Here is a 21,125-nt window from a genome sequence, read left to right on the forward strand (position 1 = left end):
TCATTTTACCACCTAAATGTTTTGCCAAATTACACTGATCCGAGCAAAAGGAACAGCATGTGTTTGGCATTAGAGATTTGTGACAGCCTGCCTCATTGCCTGATCTCTGTAATATTTTAAGACCGGAGCTGACGTATTAAGCAAAAAAAAAAATTAAAAAACATCAAAAGACAAGCTCACACACAACAAAACACAGTAACCATGAGTATATTCAGGGGTTGTACAAGTAAATAAGCAATAAAAAATAATATTCTTAGTACATTTTATCATTATATGATTCAGAACAAACAATGTCAAAATCAAGGAGGAAACAAATGAATAAGCCACAAGAAAGCAGATTATGGTGTAATCACAGAAAAATACATAATCAGAGTTGAAAAATTACAAACACCTACAAGGAAGGTGAACAGTGAATATAAAAATGTATATATATATGAACACAAACTCATCATTAAAATAAACAAGACGACCTCAAAATTAAGAGTTATGGTAGACTTACCTTTGTTAACTCTATTTCTTCGAAGTCCATAGGGTCCACATGGATACCATGGGGGGGTGTGGTTGGAATGATCCGGGCACCAACAGTCAAAGCTTTAGCTCCCGGGATGCACTGGTCCTCCTCTACATATACCCCGCCCACAGCCACAGGCAGACAGTTTTGCAAACAAGCCAAAGGCAGGAGCAGGAGAGAGGAGAAGGAAGAACAATATACACAAGAAACTCTCACAAAAGATGAGGTTATCAGTGACCAAGAGGAAAATACCCACTGAGGCCAGGTGCATCAGGGTGGGCGCCCTGTGGACCCTTTGGACTTCGAAGACAGAGTTGACAATGGTAAGTCTACCATAACTCTTATTTTCTTCTTCAGGATCCATAGGGACCCAACAGGGATACCATGGGGAAGTCCTAAAATAGTTTCCTTAAGAGTGGGGACGCTCCTGAGCAGAAAGGAGAATCCGAAGCCCAAACGAAGCATCCTGAGAGGCAAAGGTATCAAATGTGTAGAGCCTGACAAAGGTGTGGAGGAAAGACCAGGTGGCCGCCCTGCATAATTGTTCAGCAGAAGCGCCACGTCGAACCACCCACGAGGGTCCCACAAACAGAGTAGAATGTGCTGTAATCCTATTTGGAACAGGAAGACCAGTTTGCATGTAGGTCTGAGAGATTGTCATGCGAGCCAGAGTCTGTTTGTTAGCTGGCCAGCCTCGCTTGAGAACACAAAGAGAAACTGATTTCCTAAAGGAGTTGTTACGATCCATTTGGATCCGAAGAACACGAACTACATCTAGAGAGGCTTCACCTGCAGAGAGGTCCGAGGACTGGGAGGCCGGAACCACAACCTCTTCATTCAAATAAAACTGGGATACCACTTTAGGAAGGTAACCAGCCCGGGTATGGAGGACAGCTCTGCCCAGATAAATGATCAAGAAGGGGGAGTTGACAGGAGAGCGCTGCCAAATCAGATATCCTGCGAGCAGAGAAGATAGCGAGGAGAAAGAGTGTCTTCCCCGTCAGCCACTTGAGGTCTACTGAGTCCAGAGGTTCAAACGGAGCCCGGAGAACCAAGGACAAATCCCACGGGGCCATCAGAGGGACAAAGGGAGGTTGAAGGTGGAGAACACCCTGAAAAAATGTTCTAACATCAGACACGGGAGCAATCCTTCGCTGGAACCAGACTGATAGTGCAGAAACCTGAACACTAAGGGAGGCCAGGTGGAGGCAGAGGTCTAACCCAGCCTGCAGAAAGGCAAGCACCCAGGAGACCCTAAAAACTGTAGCCTCTGTGGGAGCACCATTGAAAGTAAGACTGCCAAACTCTGTAATAGATGCAGGCTGAGAAAGGCTTACGAGCTCTGAGAATCGCCTGAACCACAGAGCGAGAGAAACCCATGGCTCTTAAGAGAGATGATTCAAGAGCCACGCTATCAAAGACAGACGAGGTAGTTCGGGTGCAGGCAAGGGCCCTGCGCTAACAGATCCTGCCGTAGAGGAAGTGGAAAAGGAGTGTCTATGGAGAGACTCTGCAGGTCGGTTAACCAATGGCGCCTGGGCCAGGCTGGGGATATTAGTATCACCGTGCTGCCTTCTTTTTTGAACTTTTGGAGAACCCTCAGGAGGAGGGAGATCGGAGGAAAGAGGTATGCGAGGTTAAAGGCGGCTGAGGGGTCTCTAGTCCTGGACCTGTACCTGGGGACCTTGTGGTTGTGACGTGAGGCCATGAGGTCTACTTCTGGTAGGCCCCATTTGTCCACTAGGAGTTGAAAGACAACCGGATGGAGAACCCACTCTCCGGCGTGTATGTCCTGATGGCTTAGGAAGCCCGCTTCCCAGTTGAGGACTCCGGGGATGAACACTGCCGAGATTGCCGGGAGATGACATTCGGTCCAAACCAAGATGTCTGCCACTTCCCACATGGCTGCCCGACTTGGTGGGCCTCCATGATGTTTGAGTCAGGCAACTGTGGTTGAGTTGTCAGACTGGATTTGGACTGGCCTGCCCTGGAGAGGGTGGCGCGTCAGAGTGAGTGCTCTTTACACCGCTCAAAACTACAAAATGTTAATGGGCAGGCGACTTTCCTGGGTTGTCCACTGTCCCTGAAAGGTATGATGACCTGTCACAGTGCCTCATCCGCGAAGGCTGGCCTCTGTAGTGAGAAGTTTCCAATTTGGAATCCAGAAGGGGCGACTCTTGTTCAGATGGGACGTCTGCAGCCACAGAGAGAAAGCCAAATATCCGGAGAAAGGAGGATCATCTGGGACCGCATCAGATGATACTGCCCATTCCACCGGGATAGAATTAGTTGTTGAAGGGGCCTGGAGTGGAACTGGGCGTATTCCACCATATCGAAGGTGGATACCATGGACCTGCATTGCTGAGTGAATGGATACCTTCGATTGTGCACACACGCAGGTGCAGGGCCGAAATTTTGTCAGCTGGCAGAAAGATCCAATATTCGAAAATCCAGGAGTGCCCCAAGATGTACCATCCGCTGTGTCTGAGAGAGGAAGAACTTTTTCCAGTTGACGAGCCAGCCGTGTGTTTGCAAGCAGTCCACGGTCAGCTGGAGGTGGCATTGTAACAAAGCCGGTGAATGTGCCAAGATTAAAAGGTCTAGGTACGGCAAGATTCCGACTCCCTGACGCCTGAAGTGGGCCGCCATAACTAAGAAAAAAAGTCTATTTGCGCTGATAAGACACCATTAATCTATAATTATATAATAAAAATAAATAATCAGGGGGTCTGATGTTCACTAATTATTTATATATATATATATATATGAACACATAGAGGCGGCACTCAGACTTTCAAATGAAATGTGCAAAAGCAATACTTTAATCCATCATTTGATGGATTAAAGTATTGCTTTTGCCCATTCCATTTCAAAGTCTCTGAGTGCCGCCTCTATGTGTTCATATATCTCAGGGGCTCTGACCCTTGCAAGGAGGGCACCGTGAGCAGGTATAATTTATCGCTTCAATCAGGAAGCGATAAATTATACTGTGTTTCAGCGCTCTCGCGCTCTCTCTCTCTCTCTCTCTCTCTATATATCTATATATATCTATATATCTATATATATATATATATATATATATATATATATATATATATATATATATATATATAAAGATCCACAGACCGGCACTCAATCAATGATGCATACCATTTGAATTGCTCCGGTGCCTTCCTATAGGGTGCCAACAAAGTGTCCCAGATACAGATCCAAAAAAAGGCGTCACTCGGAGACTTGAAATGCAGGTGAAAATTCAGTTTTAATGGTCGACGTTTCGGAGGACAAGCCCCCTTTCTCAAGACACTGACATACAACATACAATAAAAACAAAGACAAATAAATACCTTACAGACATCATAGACACACCTCCCCGTGAACGAGGACGCAGCGCGCACTTCCGGCTAAACGGACGGACACACACGTGGACAAGTCACGTGTATCTGCATACGTCACCAGAAGGCGCCCAGGCATCCCCAACAACAGCCTATGCCGCTATTGCGCTGCAACCATGGCAACCAGTAACCACAAGGATACCAGGGCACGCAGACAGCAACACCAGCCTATTAGGAAACATAGAAATGTAAAAACATAGTGCGAACAACATGAACACCATATAAATAATACTGTGCACTATTATGACAAATTATATTAACAAAAGAAAGAAAAATACTATTACAGCCATTCGGACAACTACTTTGAAATTGAAGGAATATTTTGGTAAAAGAAATACTAGTTCCAGTGTGAATTCGGAGCCAGTTGTTCCATCACAATTACGTAAGATTGCTCCTCGTTCACAGTTTGAACCTCAATCCTTCAATGCGTCCATAAAAACTTTTACGAGACTTTTGGAACAGAGTACTTCAGATTCAGCTCCATTTGTGTATTCTAATTTAACAAAGGATGAATATAATTCCTTGATCTCTCTCAGTAAAAGGAGGGATATCATCATCCGTGGAGCGGACAAGGGAGGGTCTATTGTGGTAATGGACTTACAGATGTATAAAGATGAATGTAGCCGTTTGCTTTCTGATAAGTTGACATATGGTGCTCTTTCGTCTGATCCCACTGTATTGTTTAAAAAAGAGTTGGATTTCATTCTGTCTGATGCTCTGTCTATGAGATTGATTTCTGAAACTATATTTAATTCATTAATTGTTGAACACCCGATCGTCCCGGTGTTCTACACGATCCCTAAAGTACATAAAAATGCACAGAGTCCCCCGGGCAGACCTATCATCTCTGCCCGTGGGTCTCTGTGCCAACCCATTTCCATTTTTTTGGATGTATTTTTGCAACCATGTATTCAGAATCTAGAGGCTTATTTGAGAGATACTTCAGCTTTGTTGCTTAAATTATCATCGATTGAACGGGTACCAGATAATTGTTTCTTGTGCAGTATAGACGTCGCAAGCCTTTACACATGTATTCCACATGGTGAGGGACTTGCGGCGGTTAAACAACTGATTACCAATAATGCACTATATGAGGGCCCAAGTGTGCCGTTGTTTTTGAGTCTATTAGAGTTTACTCTTTTACATAATTATTTTTTGTATGATGGGTGTTTCTTTGTCCAGTTGGCTGGGTGTGCGATGGGGTCCTGTGTGGCCCCATCGTACGCCAATGCCTACATGCATCAGGTTGAACAGCAGCTGTTCTTCACTGATCCCAGTGTTACTCAGCATGTGTTTCTCTACCTTCGTTACATTGACGATATACTCATTTTCTGGACTGGGACGGAACAAATGTTTAATGATTTGATCCAGACACACAATTCGTCTGATGTGGCTGCAAAATTGACGTATAATATCAATCTCCATGAGATTACTTTCCTTGATGTCAGGATTGAATCTGTTTCTGGTCAATTACAGACATCATTATACGTCAAACCCACAGATCGCAATACTATTCTGCGACATAATAGTTTCCATCCTATTTCAACCTTAAACAGTTTGCCATACTCACAGATGCTCCGAGTATGTAGGATCACCAGTGAGAGTGGTGAGCTACACCGACAACTCGATGTTATGGTAAAAAAATTCATTGACAGAGGGTACCAACTCAATGAGTTACTTCAGGCCAAAAACAAGGCTTTAAAAATCAGTCGCAATGAATTGTTGCACTCTAGCTCTAAAAAATCTGATCAGAATGTGATCACATGGGTCAATAGATACAGCACGAGCAGTAGGTTCAGTAATAAAAAAGTCAAACAATTGTGGCCTCTGGTCCAATCGGATCCTGAGTTGCCTTTTTTGACCAATGCTAGAATTCGCCCGTGTTATAGCAGGGGCCGTAATTTGAAGGATTTTCTAGTAAAAACTGACATTACTGGTTTCTCTGGAGATACCCCGGTACATTTTTTGCAACGAAAACATGGTTGCTATAAATGCACGGGATGCCTAACCTGTAGGTATATGGTTGCGGGCAATAGTTTTTTGCACCCATATTCAGGCAAGAGATTTAAGATTTACCATATGTTAACTTGCAGTTCCAGATTTGTCGTGTACCTCCTGTCTTGCCCATGTGGGTTACATTACGTGGGCAAGACAGAGAGGCAGTTTAAGGAGCGCATGGCTCAACATCGATCCGCCATTAGGGCGGCTATTTCAATTGGCTCTAGTGAGCAACCTGTGGCTCGTCATTTTGCCCAGGCTAAGCATGGGGTGGCCACGATTCGATACCGTATTATTGACCACGTCCCGTTGTCATTACGAGGAGGCAACAGATCTAAGCGTCTGTTGCAACTTGAATCCAAATGGATTTTTTTGCTTGACACGGTTGTCCCTAGGGGACTAAATGAATCATTGGTACTGAGTAGTTTTCTTTAATTATATAGTAAGTTACTATGGATCTTGCCTGTGACCATCCTGGGGCGATATTTGTTATAGGATATAAGATATATCTTGTTTAAAAGGGGTGAGAATTTGCTGCAATTTTACATCATTTATCATGTACATTTTACTAACAGCTTTAACTAATGTAACAAAAATTGGCTGTTATGTTAGCAGGGATTATACCATTGCTTAGTTGTCCGAATGGCTGTAATAGTATTTTTCTTTCTTTTGTTAATATAATTTGTCATAATAGTGCACAGTATTATTTATATGGTGTTCATGTTGTTCGCGCTATGTTTTTATATTTCTATGTTTCCTAATAGGCTGGTGTTGCTGTCTGCGTGCCCTGGTATCCTTGTGGTTACTGGTTGCCATGGTTGCAGCGCAATAGCGGCATAGGCTGTTGTTGGGGATGCCTGGGCGCCTTCTGGTGAAGTATGCAGATACACGTGACTTGTCCACGTGTGTGTCCGTCCGTTTAGCCGGAAGTGCGCGCGGCGTCCTCGTTCACGGGGAGGTGTGTCTATGATGTCTGTAAGGTATTTATTTGTCTTTGTTTTTATTGTATGTTTGTATGTCAGTGTCTTGAGAAAGGGGGCTTGTCCTCCGAAACGTCGACCATTAAAACTGAATTTTCACCTGCATTTCAAGTCTCCGAGTGACGCCTTTTTTTGGATCTATATATATATATATATATATATATATATATATATATTTTGATTGATATATTCTAAATGCAATTTATATTTATTCAGACTAGAATATGACTAGCCATATTGCAAACATTTAAATTTGAACATGTAACACATACCAACAAATACTGCAAATAAAAATACATAAAACCAATTAAAACAATAATGATCACAATAATTCCATGGAGATCTCCAAGTCTAATCTATGAATGACACTGTGCTGTTAAAAGGACTTAGTCCATATATTCATAAGATATCGCTCCTGGTTTTAAGCCACAAATAAAATGCAGATGGAAACATGAAAGCTTGTATAGTCACCACTCTCCACTAATGTTAGTAGTCAGCACTCAGTATACTGTTCGGGAATAAGCAGTCCTGAATATCTCCCGTGCTGTAAAGAGTGGTGCAGTGGCTGTGGTTGTACGCCGCCCATATATCCACATGCGGGAGTCCGCTTGGGCCACAGATGCTGACGCTAGAAGTGGACATCAGTAGCCTCTATATTCCAGATGGTATGGGGGATTCCCCAAGTGGACGGCAACAACAATGAAAAGTGCCGCCATAACTGCCATTATTTTGGTGAAGACCCGAGGGGCTGTTGACAGACCGAAGGGCAGCGCCCGAAACTGGTAATGTTGCTGCAGGACAGCAAACCGTAGAACCGTTGGTTGGTTGGAGTAATAGCCACATGCAGGTGAACATCCTAACTTTCCAGAGAAACCATACAATACCCAGGTTCCATTGCCAGGACGATTGATAGAGATTGGTAGAATCTCTATGCGGAACTTGGGTACTCTGATAAATTTGAGATTCAGAATTGGCCGATAAGAACTGTTCGGCTTCTGAACCAAAAGAAAAAAAAAAAAGAGTGGAATAAAAACCAGTTCCTCACCGAGTTGAAGGAACCGGTATTATCACGCTTGAACGTAGCAGGGAGTGAATAGCTTCCTGGAGGACCAGGGCCTTTATGGGTTCTGATGGGGGACCTGGGTAGGACGCCTCAGGAAGTTGAGGGTATACAGAGAGACCACTTCTTGGACCCAAACGTCTGCTGTTTGTTGCCAAGAGTCGGCAAATCGAAGAAGTCGGCCTCCCACCCTGGGGATCCCAGGAGGAGGGTTTGTCATCGGACTTGGAAGCTGGATGTCTGGCAGACCAAGACGACTTGGATTGCGGCTTGGTGGTCTTGTGAGAACTAGGCTGCCTGGTAAAGGACTGTCCTTTTGCCTTACCCTGGGGGGCAAAAGAACCGAACAGAGGCTGACCTAGGCTTAGGGGCAGCTACTGATGGCAGAAAGGCAGATTTTGAGGTAACTATGATTTTATCCAACTCTGCGCCGAACAGCCTGTCTCCCGAGAAGGGTAAGGATTCGTGTCCGCTTTCCAGGATCGTAGCCAAGAGGACCAGGCGGGTGACTACCGAGGTTGCAGATGCCTTAGAGGCAAGGAGTCCAGTATCCAATGCAGCTTCTCCCAAATAAGAGTCCGCTTCCTGAATATGGGAGATGTAGGCCAGTTGTTCCTTGGTAGCGTCTGATGTCAGGCTGTCTTCCAATACCTCTGTCCATCCTTCGATAGCCTTAGCTACCCAGGCCGCGGCCACAGCCGGCCAAGTAATAGCGTCAGAAAACGAGTAGACTGATTTGAGACAAGTTTCCAGTTTTCTATCCGTGACATCCTTAAGGGAGGATGTAGACGGTAAAGGCAGCATAGAGCTTCTGACTAAGCGTGCCACATGGGAATCAACAGTAGGAGGGACTTCCCACTTAATACACTCACCAGTAGGAAGAGGGTAAACATACGGTAGTCTTTTTGGGACCTGGAACAGTTTGCCAGGAGTACCCCAGGCACCCCCCTTGAGCTCAGTGAGCTGATGGGATTGAGGGAATTCAGCCTTAACCACCTTGCGATGTTTAAACATCGGGGATTTAGGCTTAGGGGCCGGTTCATCATCCTCTATATTCAGGATCGATTTAACTGCCCTCACTACAGAAGGGACATCCACTGTTGAATGACTCTCCTCCTCACCCGACAGGACCTGAGGAAAGAACCTTGGGAATTATCTGCCTCCTCAGATTATGCATCAGAATACGAAAGCTGGTTGGACTGAGAGGATGATACAGTCCACCTATGTGCTTTGGAGGCTACCAGTCTGTCCGCCTGTAACATTTGCTGTTAGGCGGCAGACGTTTGGGCACTGAATACAGCCTCAAAAGGCTGGTAGGATTGTGCGCTGTATAACCTGGCCCCGGGGAGAGGTATACAGGGAGACTGGACCCCAATCTCCTGAGACATGTAGCTTCAGAAAAGCTTTGAGTAATGGCTGCTGAGCGTCTCATATAGGGAAGAGGGTGAGGAGGAGGAGCAGCTCAGAGGTGGGAAACCTCTTGTGAGGAATCACGCTCCGGGCTGGGGGAGGGGCTGCCGGTGTCAGCCGCCGGCCTCAATAAAGGTCTTAACTGCCCCGTGGTCTAGCGGGGCTGCGGACGAACCAGACACCCCACTACAGCGTCCTCCGGCTGGTCTCCACAACTGGAGGTAAGGACTGCATAAACACGCGATTCCCCGCGAGCAGGGAATCGCCTTACCTGTCTTCCCCGTTTGCCCGGCTGCAGCCCTGGGATCCAGCGCAGCAGCTAGACGAGCTCCGCTGGCGCCCGCCGTAATCACCGAACTGCTCACACCTGTGGGGGTAGATGGAGCAGTAGAGCAGGCGCCCATCAGGACGTCTACCGCTGCTTGCTCTGATGTAAAAAAAGAAAATAAACCAACTCATCAAAATAAAGCTTGGGGCTGCCAAAGCAGTCTCCCTGTCTAAAGGTGTGACCGGTCCTACTGGCACCAAATGTAAAACTGGGGCGGGGTATATGTGGGGGAGGTCCGGTGCATCCTGGGAGCTAAAGCTTTGACTGTTTAGTGCCCAAATCACTCCAACCACACACCCTCCATGGTATCCCTGCGGATCCCTATGGACCCTGAAGAAGAAATAATATATGAAGCGTTCATAAGTAGTTCAAAAATAAGTAAAGGGTAAATGACAAATAATATAAACTAAGTATTACATACCCATGATTATGAAAAATATCTGAAGGGAAAACAATAAAGGCCACTAACATAGTGAAGGTGACATAATATAAATACAGTGACAATAACAGCAGCTCATAACCACTCCAAAGTCATTGCATTGTGCTGGACTTATCAGACAGAATGGTCATGAGATAGAGATTGTAGGATAAAGCCAAACAGTGGCACTTTACTGAAGGCTTAGCATGCTTATAAGCAAACTATAGTACACACTGTATAACATGGGCATACACAAAGGGGAAATAAAGAAAGAAAATAAGTATGCCCACTAGACATCTAAGGCTGGGTACACATTAGGAGACATATTGGACAATATGTCGATTTGAGGCAAATTGGAATGACATGTCGTTCATATTGCATAGTGTGTATGCTCAATTGCACATTCACATGCGTCGTTCATCGCATCATGTCATCTGATGTCCTGCACGTCAGATGGGAAGAGGTCATGAAAGATGTGGTACAGTGCGCAGTCTGTGCGCTTATCCGGAAGAACATCATTCCTGTTTCCACTGAAGACATCACCTGAAGCGCCGGTGATCTACACTATGGGGAGTATCCAATTATCCGCAATAGCGATAACTTTTCTATTGAGAAAACTTTTTGGACCCATCACACAAATTTGCTGATTATCGCAGTTATGCGCGCTCCCGATCCTGTTGCAAAACCGGTGATAACACATTCTTACGACAACTCTTGTAGGGATGACAGGTGAAAAGTACAGATGAAAAGGGGGAAAACAGCCTGTGCCCCCCCAAAAAAGGTAAACTATTATTGGGTAATAGTATAGAAGTCTGTTAGTGGCCACAATCAAAGGGGTTGGGGTTCTTAAATTGTGTCAAATGGTTGCTATATGCTATACGCATTTGATATAACAGTGAAAAAATGATTAAAAAGGTATTTTTGGGGGGGGGGGGGGCAAAAGTAATTCTCTAGTTACATTAGGGGCACATAAAATGGGGGTAAGTATATTTTAGGGCACTTTTAAAAAATTGTAAAAATACACCTGTCACTGACTGCAATATTTAAAACACCTGCCCCATCCATACAGCCCCCAAAACACCTGCCCCATCCATACAGCCCCCAAAACACCTGCCCCATCCATACAGCCCCCAAAACATCTGTCCTGCTATTTTTAACCCATTTTCCAGAACTTTACTTTTTCAAACCAAAAATGACATGTCATTATTTGCTCAAATAAGCTAATTAAAAAAAAAACTTTGCCTAATTAGTCATTAAGAGGAATGTCCCAGGGGTTCTGTACCAAGTGCCGACATCAGCCAAAAATGGCTATTGTGCACAACTTTTCACCTACTCAGAGATGGTGAAAAGTAATTTGACATAATTGGATAGCCCGACAACCATTTTTGGAGAAAAGTTTTCACAAGTGAAAACTTTTCTCCGAAAGATGGGTTATCGCAACTAATTGGAAACCCCCCTATGATTGCATAGTGTGTACAGCAGAAAAGATTAATGGTATACAATGCTCCAACTTGATATAATGTGCTGTAGTTTGGAGGATTGCATAGTGTGTATGCTCTATATCATGTGTTATGGGATGAAGGGAAATTGGAACGACCATTGTGTCTTTTCAGGGTCATTCTGATGTGTATCCGGCCTAACAAATCCTAGCTGATCAGGATCGGGCTCACACACTCTATGCTTTACGGTTGTAAATGGCTGCAAAGGGTGTACATGCCTCTCTAGTGCTTATCGTCTTACCAGGCCTTTCTGTCTAACCAGAGCCTCATCGTGGCAGGCGATGGGACAGTGGTGACCACACTTCTTCAGAGATCTCTGACAAATCTGGCGACATGGTGGGCACGGACCAAAGTGGCATCGGTGTCGTTCTCTGACCTCATGGTGACAAGTAGATGGGTGACTAAATGAAGGAAACGTACAAATTAATTTTGCATGGAGGGAAATTATTGTTGGGAGACAGAAACTTAAATTCAGCAAAACTATAAAATGAAAAGAACAAGAACCATTTTTCTTTCAATACTTGCTACCATCATGAAACAGGTCCTGCATTTTGTGTTCTCAAACACTGTATAGTGCAACGAAATAAGGGCTGCTGCAAAAATAGCTCCAGCTTATTTAATTATGTTTGTTGGGAAATAATGTGAAATATTATGTTTGTTGGGAAATAATTAGTGCCATATAAATAGTGTACAACATACAGTCCCCTCATTACAGCAGTGCTTGCTATACAAAGGCCAGTCACTGCCTTCTACATACCTGCACACCTCCTTGCACCGAGGCGGCTTGGTGCTACGTTCTCTGCCGCAGGGAACAGTCAGTACAGTTTTACCACAATTACACTTCACATCAACCGTCTCAGGACACGGGTAACAGCTTCCTGCATGACATAGAATTGCAGTTAATAAAGTCTATACATATACAATATGAAAGAGACAGAGAAAGAGAGCGAGCGACAGAGAAAGAGAGCGAGCGACAGAGAAAGAGAGCGAGCGACAGAGAAAGAGAGCGAGCGACAGAGAAAGAGAGCGAGCGACAGAGAAAGAGAGCGAGCGACAGAGAAAGAGAGCGAGCGACAGAGAAAGAGAGCGAGCGACAGAGAAAGAGAGCGAGCGACAGAGAAAGAGAGCGAGCGACAGAGAAAGAGAGCGAGCGACAGAGAAAGAGAGCGAGCGACAGAGAAAGAGAGCGAGCGACAGAGAAAGAGCGAGCGACAGAGAAAGAGAGCGAGCGACAGAGAAAGAGAGCGAGCGACAGAGAAAGAGAGCGAGCGACAGAGAAAGAGAGCGAGCGACAGAGAAAGAGAGCGAGCGACAGAGAAAGAGAGCGAGCGACAGAGAAAGAGAGCGAGCGACAGAGAGCGCGAGCGACAGAGAGCGAGAAAGAGAGAGCAAGAAAGAGAGAGAGCGAGAAAGAGAGAGAGCGAGAAAGAGAGACAAAGAGAGCGAGAGACCCCTATAAAATGCACAAATTCAGTTTTTTATTAAGGTACAAAGATGTGAGAGGGAAAAAAAGACTGCACAAATACTCTACCATGATCCTTCTTTCCCCACTTCGCTTCCCTCCACCCAATCAGCAGAAGGTCAGTGATCTGACAGCAAACAGCCCCAAATGTCCAACCAGGAACAGGACACGGAGTCGAACATTCAGAATTGTACTGCTACCAAAGGATGCACCATTGCAACCATTAGCCCATCCAAACTTTATTTTTGGTGATAGAGCCAAAAGTTCCCTGTGGCTGGGGATGTACGTACACATTGGTACTGTGTACTCATCATCCAAACTTTTCCATGGTGTCAGGGAGGAGGCTGTTATTGGAGCCTCCCAGCTCTGTCAGTTATTCATACCTTCACTTTCTACATTAACAATCAGCCACCAAGGTATACTGATAGCATGGTGTGATCTTTTATATATGAAGCCGCGGCTGCCCCAGATAACCTTGCCCATGACACTTTACATTTATAAAGCATCATGCAAAATCTGTCATTTTACATCCGTATTCTTTTTCATATGTTTCAATCAGATTAGCAGAATGTCAGTTACTGAGTTATCAAATGCCACAAAGACTGTTATTTTGCTGGTGATCACGGTGTTCATCCTTGTGACCTTTACAAGAGATCCCATTATTAGTTGTATCACATTTGAAATTCAAATGAAAGCGAATGGCACACAAAGGCTCATACAGAATCTCTGCGTTCATCATAACCTTTCAAATGATCGAGATACAAAGTGCCAGGCATTCCACCAGTCACAGAGCCATAAATAAGGTCAGGGTTGTTTTAGACTTCAAAGAAATGAGAAAATCAATGTTGCTTTTAAGATTAGAACCATAAAATGTTGGCTGTTGCATAAATTCTTGATTTTTCATGTTTCGGTTGCTGCTGCTCAGTGTGGCACTAACTGTTCCAGAAAATGAAATGTGTTAACAAGCAGAACATAAATGGGACGAGGGTTTTTCAAAACAGGGTCAAAACGGAGGCTCGTTAATCATAAGCACTGCTTCAGGAAAGGCCACGTAAATGGTAAATGGGCACTTTATCTTTGATGGAGAACACTGAAATGACGGGGTAATAATTAGAATGGCAGCATTGTCTGTTCTAAATACATCTTTTATACAGCTATTTTAAAGTATGAAATTATATAGTAAGGTCTCTGCGCTCTGAGGTACTGTTCTAACATTGCAGGGTTATAACTCTAAACTCTGGATATGTTTGCTGTAATGTGCAAGTGTGTGTCAACTTGAGGTCAGTTTCTGTTTCAAAAACAGTCTTGGTGTAAACCACCTATGATCAACTGTAGGGTGGTTGTTCTTATAATATCAGTCCCAGCAATGGTCGCTGGTTAGCAAAACTCTAGGCAGTTATGTTCATCTGTATCAATTGTCCCTGGTATATGGTACCGCAGTATAGATGTATCTTCCCCTCTCCAACTGGTATCTGCCTCGGGAAGCTGCCACTCCACCTCAAGAATTCACATAAACAGACCAGGGTGTCAGGTGCTGATGGACACTATTGTGCAGATATGGGGTCTTGTTGGAGGGTCTGAATAAGATTAACCCCTCCCTTATGAACCTGTGAAGGACTAATGAATTGATTGAGCAAACTCTATTCTGTGAGTCACTGTTCTGAGAGGCATGTATGGGATCAGTAGCTGGAGGGTATGCTGATCCTTGTAGTGCCATATTGGAGGATCCTGGGGTGCCTCCAGAAACATTGTGACCATTGCAACTTTGCATTTTACAGTGGACCTTAGTATCCCCCACCACCCACACACAACGACCACGCCAAGGAGGTGCACCTGATGAACCATCAGGATGACAGCATAACCTGGTGTCCATCAGCACCTGACACCCTGGTCTGTTTATATCAATTCTTGAGGTGGAGTGGCAGCTTCCCGAGGCAGATACCAGTTGGAGAGGGGAAGATACATCTATACTGCGGTACCATATACCAGGGACAATTGATACCGATGAACATAACTGCCTAGAGTTTTGCTAACCAGCGGCCATTGCCGGGACTGATATTATAAGAACAACCACCCTACAGTTGATCATTGGTAGTTTACACCAAGACTGTTTTTGAAACAGACACTGACCTCAATTTGACACACACTTGCACATTACACCAAACATATCCAGAGTTTAGAGTTATAACCCTGCAATGTTAGAACAGTACCTCAGAGCGCAGACACCTTACTATATATTTTCATACTATTGAAGAAGGTTGGGATACCTTCCCAGGTGTGCAGCAGCCAGAGGCACTACTCATTAGCGCGAACCTTTAAGCAATTCTATCCAGCTAATTTAAAGTGTCTTGCTATGTTTAGCAATATGTTCACTTATGTTTATGTACATGAGACACCCAGGCAAAATGTGTATACAGTAAGATAAAATTAGGTTGTCAATTGTTGGTGTCATATTCCAGATTACCCATCAAGATCAATTACATAGAATAAAAGAGTAAAGAAAATAAAGTGTATTCCCTTGCACAGAAAGAATGGATGCGTGTACTGAGAGATCCAAAGAGATTTTGGCTTGTAAATAGACTTGTATGGTTTTTGCATTAGAGATGGGCACATATAGCAACACAGAGGGGGTATTATTCAGCATCCTCGCATCTACCATTTCAAAGTCTCTGATTGGCCAAAAGGCTCATCAGGATGTGGCTTCATGGGGCCATCTGTTGGCCGGGAGATATTTTTTCCTTATCCTCTTAACTGGAGGTGTTGGGTAGCGAGACTGTCCGGACTTAACTGCAGACATAGACAGCCTTGCCTATCATTGTGAGCATCTGCTGAGCTATTAACATCACGACATTAGTCTTGTAAAACTGAGCTTCCAGTTCCCACCCAGATGTAGTTCAGCGCCAGAGTGCAGGTAAGGGAGTACTGTCCCCAAGTGACGGAGGTGTTAAAAAACAGTATTGGTAAGAAAGCATCCTGCACAGCATCCTACAATTCCATAAAACAAAGACCTAGTTTAACAAAGTTAAAAAATAGGTATAAAAAGTAATATATATGGTGTCCCCACTAGGTAGTAATAATACAAAGAAAAAAAAACACCTAAAAATGTGTCAAGTGTATATTTATTAATATAATGAATCACTGTAGGAACATAAAAGTAACAGCACATAGCTGTTCTAGTTATTGTTGCTGAGCCACCTTTTATACAGATTACTTTGTATACACTGTATACTGCCATCACATATTGCCATTCAGTTTGTTTTGCAATTACTACCACCCTGAACTCAGGGAGATGAGGGACAGAACTGCGGCCTGCTGGCGAGATGCTTTCCTGGCACCAGATTACAGCATATAGGTGGATGTGTCTTAGGCAATTCGCCTACAGCACCTTAACAAGGGAATCTTTGTACTGTACCTTCTGAAAGCCTGCTCTGTCACCAGCCTAACCAGCACAGCTGACTTAATACATAGGCCTATTAAACAGCCATTGTTACATCCTTAAACATTATCTCCAACAGTAACAAATGAATAAACAGCCTAAGAAAAAGTAAGCTTGAATTTTAATTGACCTACAAAGCATCTACAAATGTGCCCACATACACCTAGCCTCCTTGTTAAACAGGCCTTCTAGTTGCACCATGCTGTGGCGTGACTTGGTAGTGCTGAGCGTTTTCTTGGCAACTTTTTACCTTCAAACGCATCTTTTTCGCACAGTGGTGTGAATAGAATGCACAGGCAGCTTCTGCTGCTTAAAATGATATGCGGCATGCCTATATTTTGTGTGCGACGGTCACTGTAACGTAGCACAGGCTGTAACTAGGGTAGTGCGACCAGTGCCACGGCACAGGGCACCGCAGGGGGCGCTGTTTGGGCCTGTCAATTTTCCTGTTTATCATCATTCTCACTTGCAGCTTCCTCTTATTTTATCCCCAGCATCTCCTGGCCTCCCCTATCTCTTCCCTGGCACTTCCCCATGAGGCCATGGCCCTTTTTCAGGTGCACTATCTTATGTCCCTCTCTAATTCCCACATCAACTATGTATATACTCTTCCTGCTCTTCCTTTGACTTCTATCACCTGCCACAGCTCTCTCTGGACACTTTCAATTAATATACAATAATAAAAAAGCATCCCCTGTTATTCTATTACACCTGTCTGGGTTACAGGCTGCTACATAAGTCTCTCCAGCAAGTATAAAGGAGGCCCATGTATCCATAATTGTGCTTTATATTAGTGTTGTGTGTGCCTTGAGTACCTTTCCTATTTCTATGACTAGGCTACACAATAAAGCAAGAGTGACAAACGTGGAGCTACATTATGGCAAAAGTTACGACATTTAGAAGACCCCATTTGTTGTACTTTATCTTACCTCTGTGGCAGACCGAGGGGCACTTGTGATTCCGACATCCCTGGGTCCGTCCACATTGCTGGTCACAGGTTGGGCAGTTTCCCGTACAGCACTAGGCACAAAAACAACACAGAACTGAATTACAATTTAAAATAACACACACAAATCTTCTACTGACTCACCAACCCCGCTATGCTACTGACTCACCAACCCCGCTATGCTACTGACTTACCAACCCCACACTGCTACTGACTCACCAACCCCACACTGCTACTGACTCACCAACCCCACACTGCTACTGGCTCACCAACCCCACACTGCTACTGGCTCACCAACCCCACACTGCTACTGACTCACCAACCCAGCTATGCTACTGACTCACCAACCCCGCTATGCTACTGACTCACCAACCCCGCTATGCTGCTGACTCACCAACCCCACACTGCTACTGACTCACCAACCCCACACTGCTACTGACTCACCAACCCCACACTGCTACTGACTCACCAACCCCACACTGCTACTGGCTCCCCAACCCCACACTGCTACTGGCTCCCCAACCCCACACTGCTACTGGCTCCCCAACCCCACACTGCTACTGACTCACCAACCCCGCTATGCTACTGACCAACCCCGCTATGCTACTGACTCACCAACCCCGCTATGCTACTGACTCACCAACCCCACACTACTACTGACTCACCAACCCTGCTATGAAACTGACTCACCAACCCCACACTGCTACTGGATCACCAACCCCACACTGCTACTGACTCACCAACCCAGCTATGCTACTGACTCACCAACCCCGCTATGCTACTGACTCACCAACCCAGGTATGCTACTGACTCACCAACCCCGCTATGCTACTGACTCAACAACCCCACACTGCTACTGACTCAACAACCCTGCTATGAAACTGACTCACCAACCCCACACTGCTACTGGCTCACCAACCCCACACTGCTACTGACTCACCAACCCAGCTATGCTACTGACTCACCAACCCCGCTATGCTACTGACTCACCAACCCTGCTATGCTACTGACTCACCAACCCTGCTATGCTACTGACTCACCAACACCGCTATGCTACTGACTCACCAACCCCACACTGCTGACTCACCAACCCTGCTATGAAACTGACTCACCAACCCCACACTGCTACTGGCTCACCAACCCCACACTGCTACTGACTCACCAACCCCGCTATGCTACTGACTCACCAACCCCGCTATGCTACTGACTCACCAACCCCACAGGCTTTTGTGTAATAGACTAGTAAAAACAATCATGGACTGAGGTGGCCATAACTGAGGAAGTTTGGGTCAAGTAAATCAAAGTCATTCTGCTTAAACCAAGGAACCAGAAAAGTTAAGGAAAGGGAGGTTGTTGTCCATGTACTTTAGATGTTCAGTTATTTATTAAGCCACAATGGCAACGGCCAAAACATGTAAAGTACCCAATGCTGAATGAATAACAATAATTATAGCTAATTTGTGGATTCCAGTTAGAAATGACACTAATCACACTGATCAGATCTTACAAATCTGCTAATTGTAGAGTAAAGTAAACATGATAATGTATCGTACTATATATGTTTTATATCATGTGTCAGATTGTTATTGAAGATTGTGATGTTAAAATATATATAAACATCTGAAACAAAGATACACCTGCTTGTAATCTCTAAATGTTTAAATACCATTGACCCTAAGAGTTATGTGTCTAACTGTATATGATTACCTATTCATACTGTATGACTGTACAGCAGAATCTGTGCGTATAACTGAAAGTCCAATGTCTGGAATATACACGTATGTATCTGAAAGATACAGGCTATGTGATATATGCATCTAACAGTTAATTTGGGGCAACAAAAAAGGATTAGCACCTTTGCGAGTGCAATTTATAATTAATTAATAAATTGATATTAACTTATCTTGCTATTAGCACCTCTTAGATATCTGCATGTCCTTTTACATGGATAAAAACTAGACATTCCATAATGCTATCCTAGTAAAGTATCTTTTGAAAATGGAATTATAGGTTTTATGAGAAGATTTGAATACTCATGTTTAAAAAATGTTAATTCTGCTCCAGCAAAACATAATGAAACTCTATAAACATGAAATGATTTTCCCATCTTAAAATGTTTTATGCATTCTGTAATCAGAGCCGATAGCTTGGATACTACAATAACATTGTAAATAAAAAATAATGGTACAAATAGCATACATGCTACAGGTTGAGTCTCCCATATCCAAAATGCTTGGGACCAGGGGTATTTTTAATAACGGAATATTCCGTATTTTGGAATAATTGCATATCATATGAAATATCTTTGGAATAGGACCCAAATATACACACAGAATGCATTTATGTGTTATGTACACCTTATACACATAGCCTGCAGGTAATTTTATACAATATTTTCAATAATTTTGTGGCTCAAAGAAAGTTTGTGTACATACATGAAATTCATTTATGTATCATATACACCTTATACACACAGCCTGAAGGTAATTTTATACAATATTTTTAATAATTTGTGCTTTAGACAAAGTTTGTGTACATTGAACCATCAAAAATCAAAGGTTTCATAATCTGAGTCATGCCAAAAATATTCCGTATTTCGGAATATTTGGATATGGGAGACTCAACCTGTATAACGGTTTCCAGTCAGGATGTCCACATTCGCTATGTCACCATTCATAATGTTGATACCTAACATGCAGACATCTGCAAAATGTTGACTTTGAGAAAATGACCACATATAACATGTCAACACGCAGATGTGTCCTTATACATATTTTGCAGCGTTAAAAAGCCCCTCTCAGTGCACCAGGTCCCGAGAGACACGCTAGCGCCGGGCATCTTTTTTTGCCAAAAATGCATCTAAGTTGCAATGTGAAGTCATTAGGATGCACCAGCAGACCGAGCTGACTAATTTCATGTGCGACACTTGTATATCTGTGCGCGACAATGAAGTTCTATTGTGGTTCATATACAGGCACCAGGCAAGTCGCAGTGTGGTGAACTGAGGCTGGATGTATGAGGACACATCTGTATAGAAAATGTTGACATTCGCATTAGGGTCACGCTAAAAACTGATTGCCGACATTATCACCATGTCGACATTATGGATGTTGTACCCAAACCTGCTATAACCTATAAGTTTACTATCTATTTAAAGGTATTCTGTAAATTCACTCAACTACTGTATTAGCATATAAAGATGTGTCCTTATTTACCCATTATTGTTGCTCCATATGACGCAACTTAAACGCAAATACAATTGCAGTGTACTGGGTGCTTAGGATTTGTACATTTGTGGCAATCATGGCAGAGCCTTATTCTCAGATTAGCGTCCATCTCACACACGGATGTAAAGACAGTAGTGGTATTCAGAGTGCCCATGGTTCTGTTGCATTCACAGTGCAAAAGAGACACAAGTTTGGTAAAATACTGGGTGACAGAACACATGGCAGGGTACACCACAATTTTCATGGGATGTCAAATGTGCTGTGATTTGAACATTGGTTAATGAGAACACATCTGTACAGGACATCTGTTTTAGCTACAAGTGGGCTTTTTATCCATGCCTAAATAGTTATAATGAGCCTGGGATTTATTTCTGTTGCTGTAGGATACAACACAAAGCTCCTCTCTGGATGTAGTATAAGTAGACTTACCATAGGTCCCATTATGACCTGGCTTGTCC

At 43.9% G+C, this 21,125-nt stretch overlaps 1 protein-coding gene across 1 annotated transcript in view; it reads right to left on the reverse strand.

Moving 5' to 3' along the window:
* Positions 1-21,125, reverse strand: part of NFXL1 (nuclear transcription factor, X-box binding like 1) — a 140,872-nt gene that overhangs the window by 63,554 nt on the left and 56,193 nt on the right. The window contains exons 12-14 of the mRNA XM_088475275.1: positions 17,424-17,514; positions 12,354-12,474; positions 11,838-11,997 (exon numbers count right to left, since the gene is read on the reverse strand). Of these exons, the coding sequence (XP_088331401.1) occupies positions 11,838-11,997; positions 12,354-12,474; positions 17,424-17,514 (372 nt within the window). The remainder of the gene's footprint in view (positions 1-11,837; positions 11,998-12,353; positions 12,475-17,423; positions 17,515-21,125) is intronic.

Source organism: Taudactylus pleione, unplaced genomic scaffold (genome assembly GCF_031769625.1).
Source record: "Taudactylus pleione unplaced genomic scaffold, aTauple2 ptg000169l, whole genome shotgun sequence".
Lineage (NCBI taxonomy): Eukaryota > Metazoa > Chordata > Amphibia > Anura > Myobatrachidae > Taudactylus > Taudactylus pleione.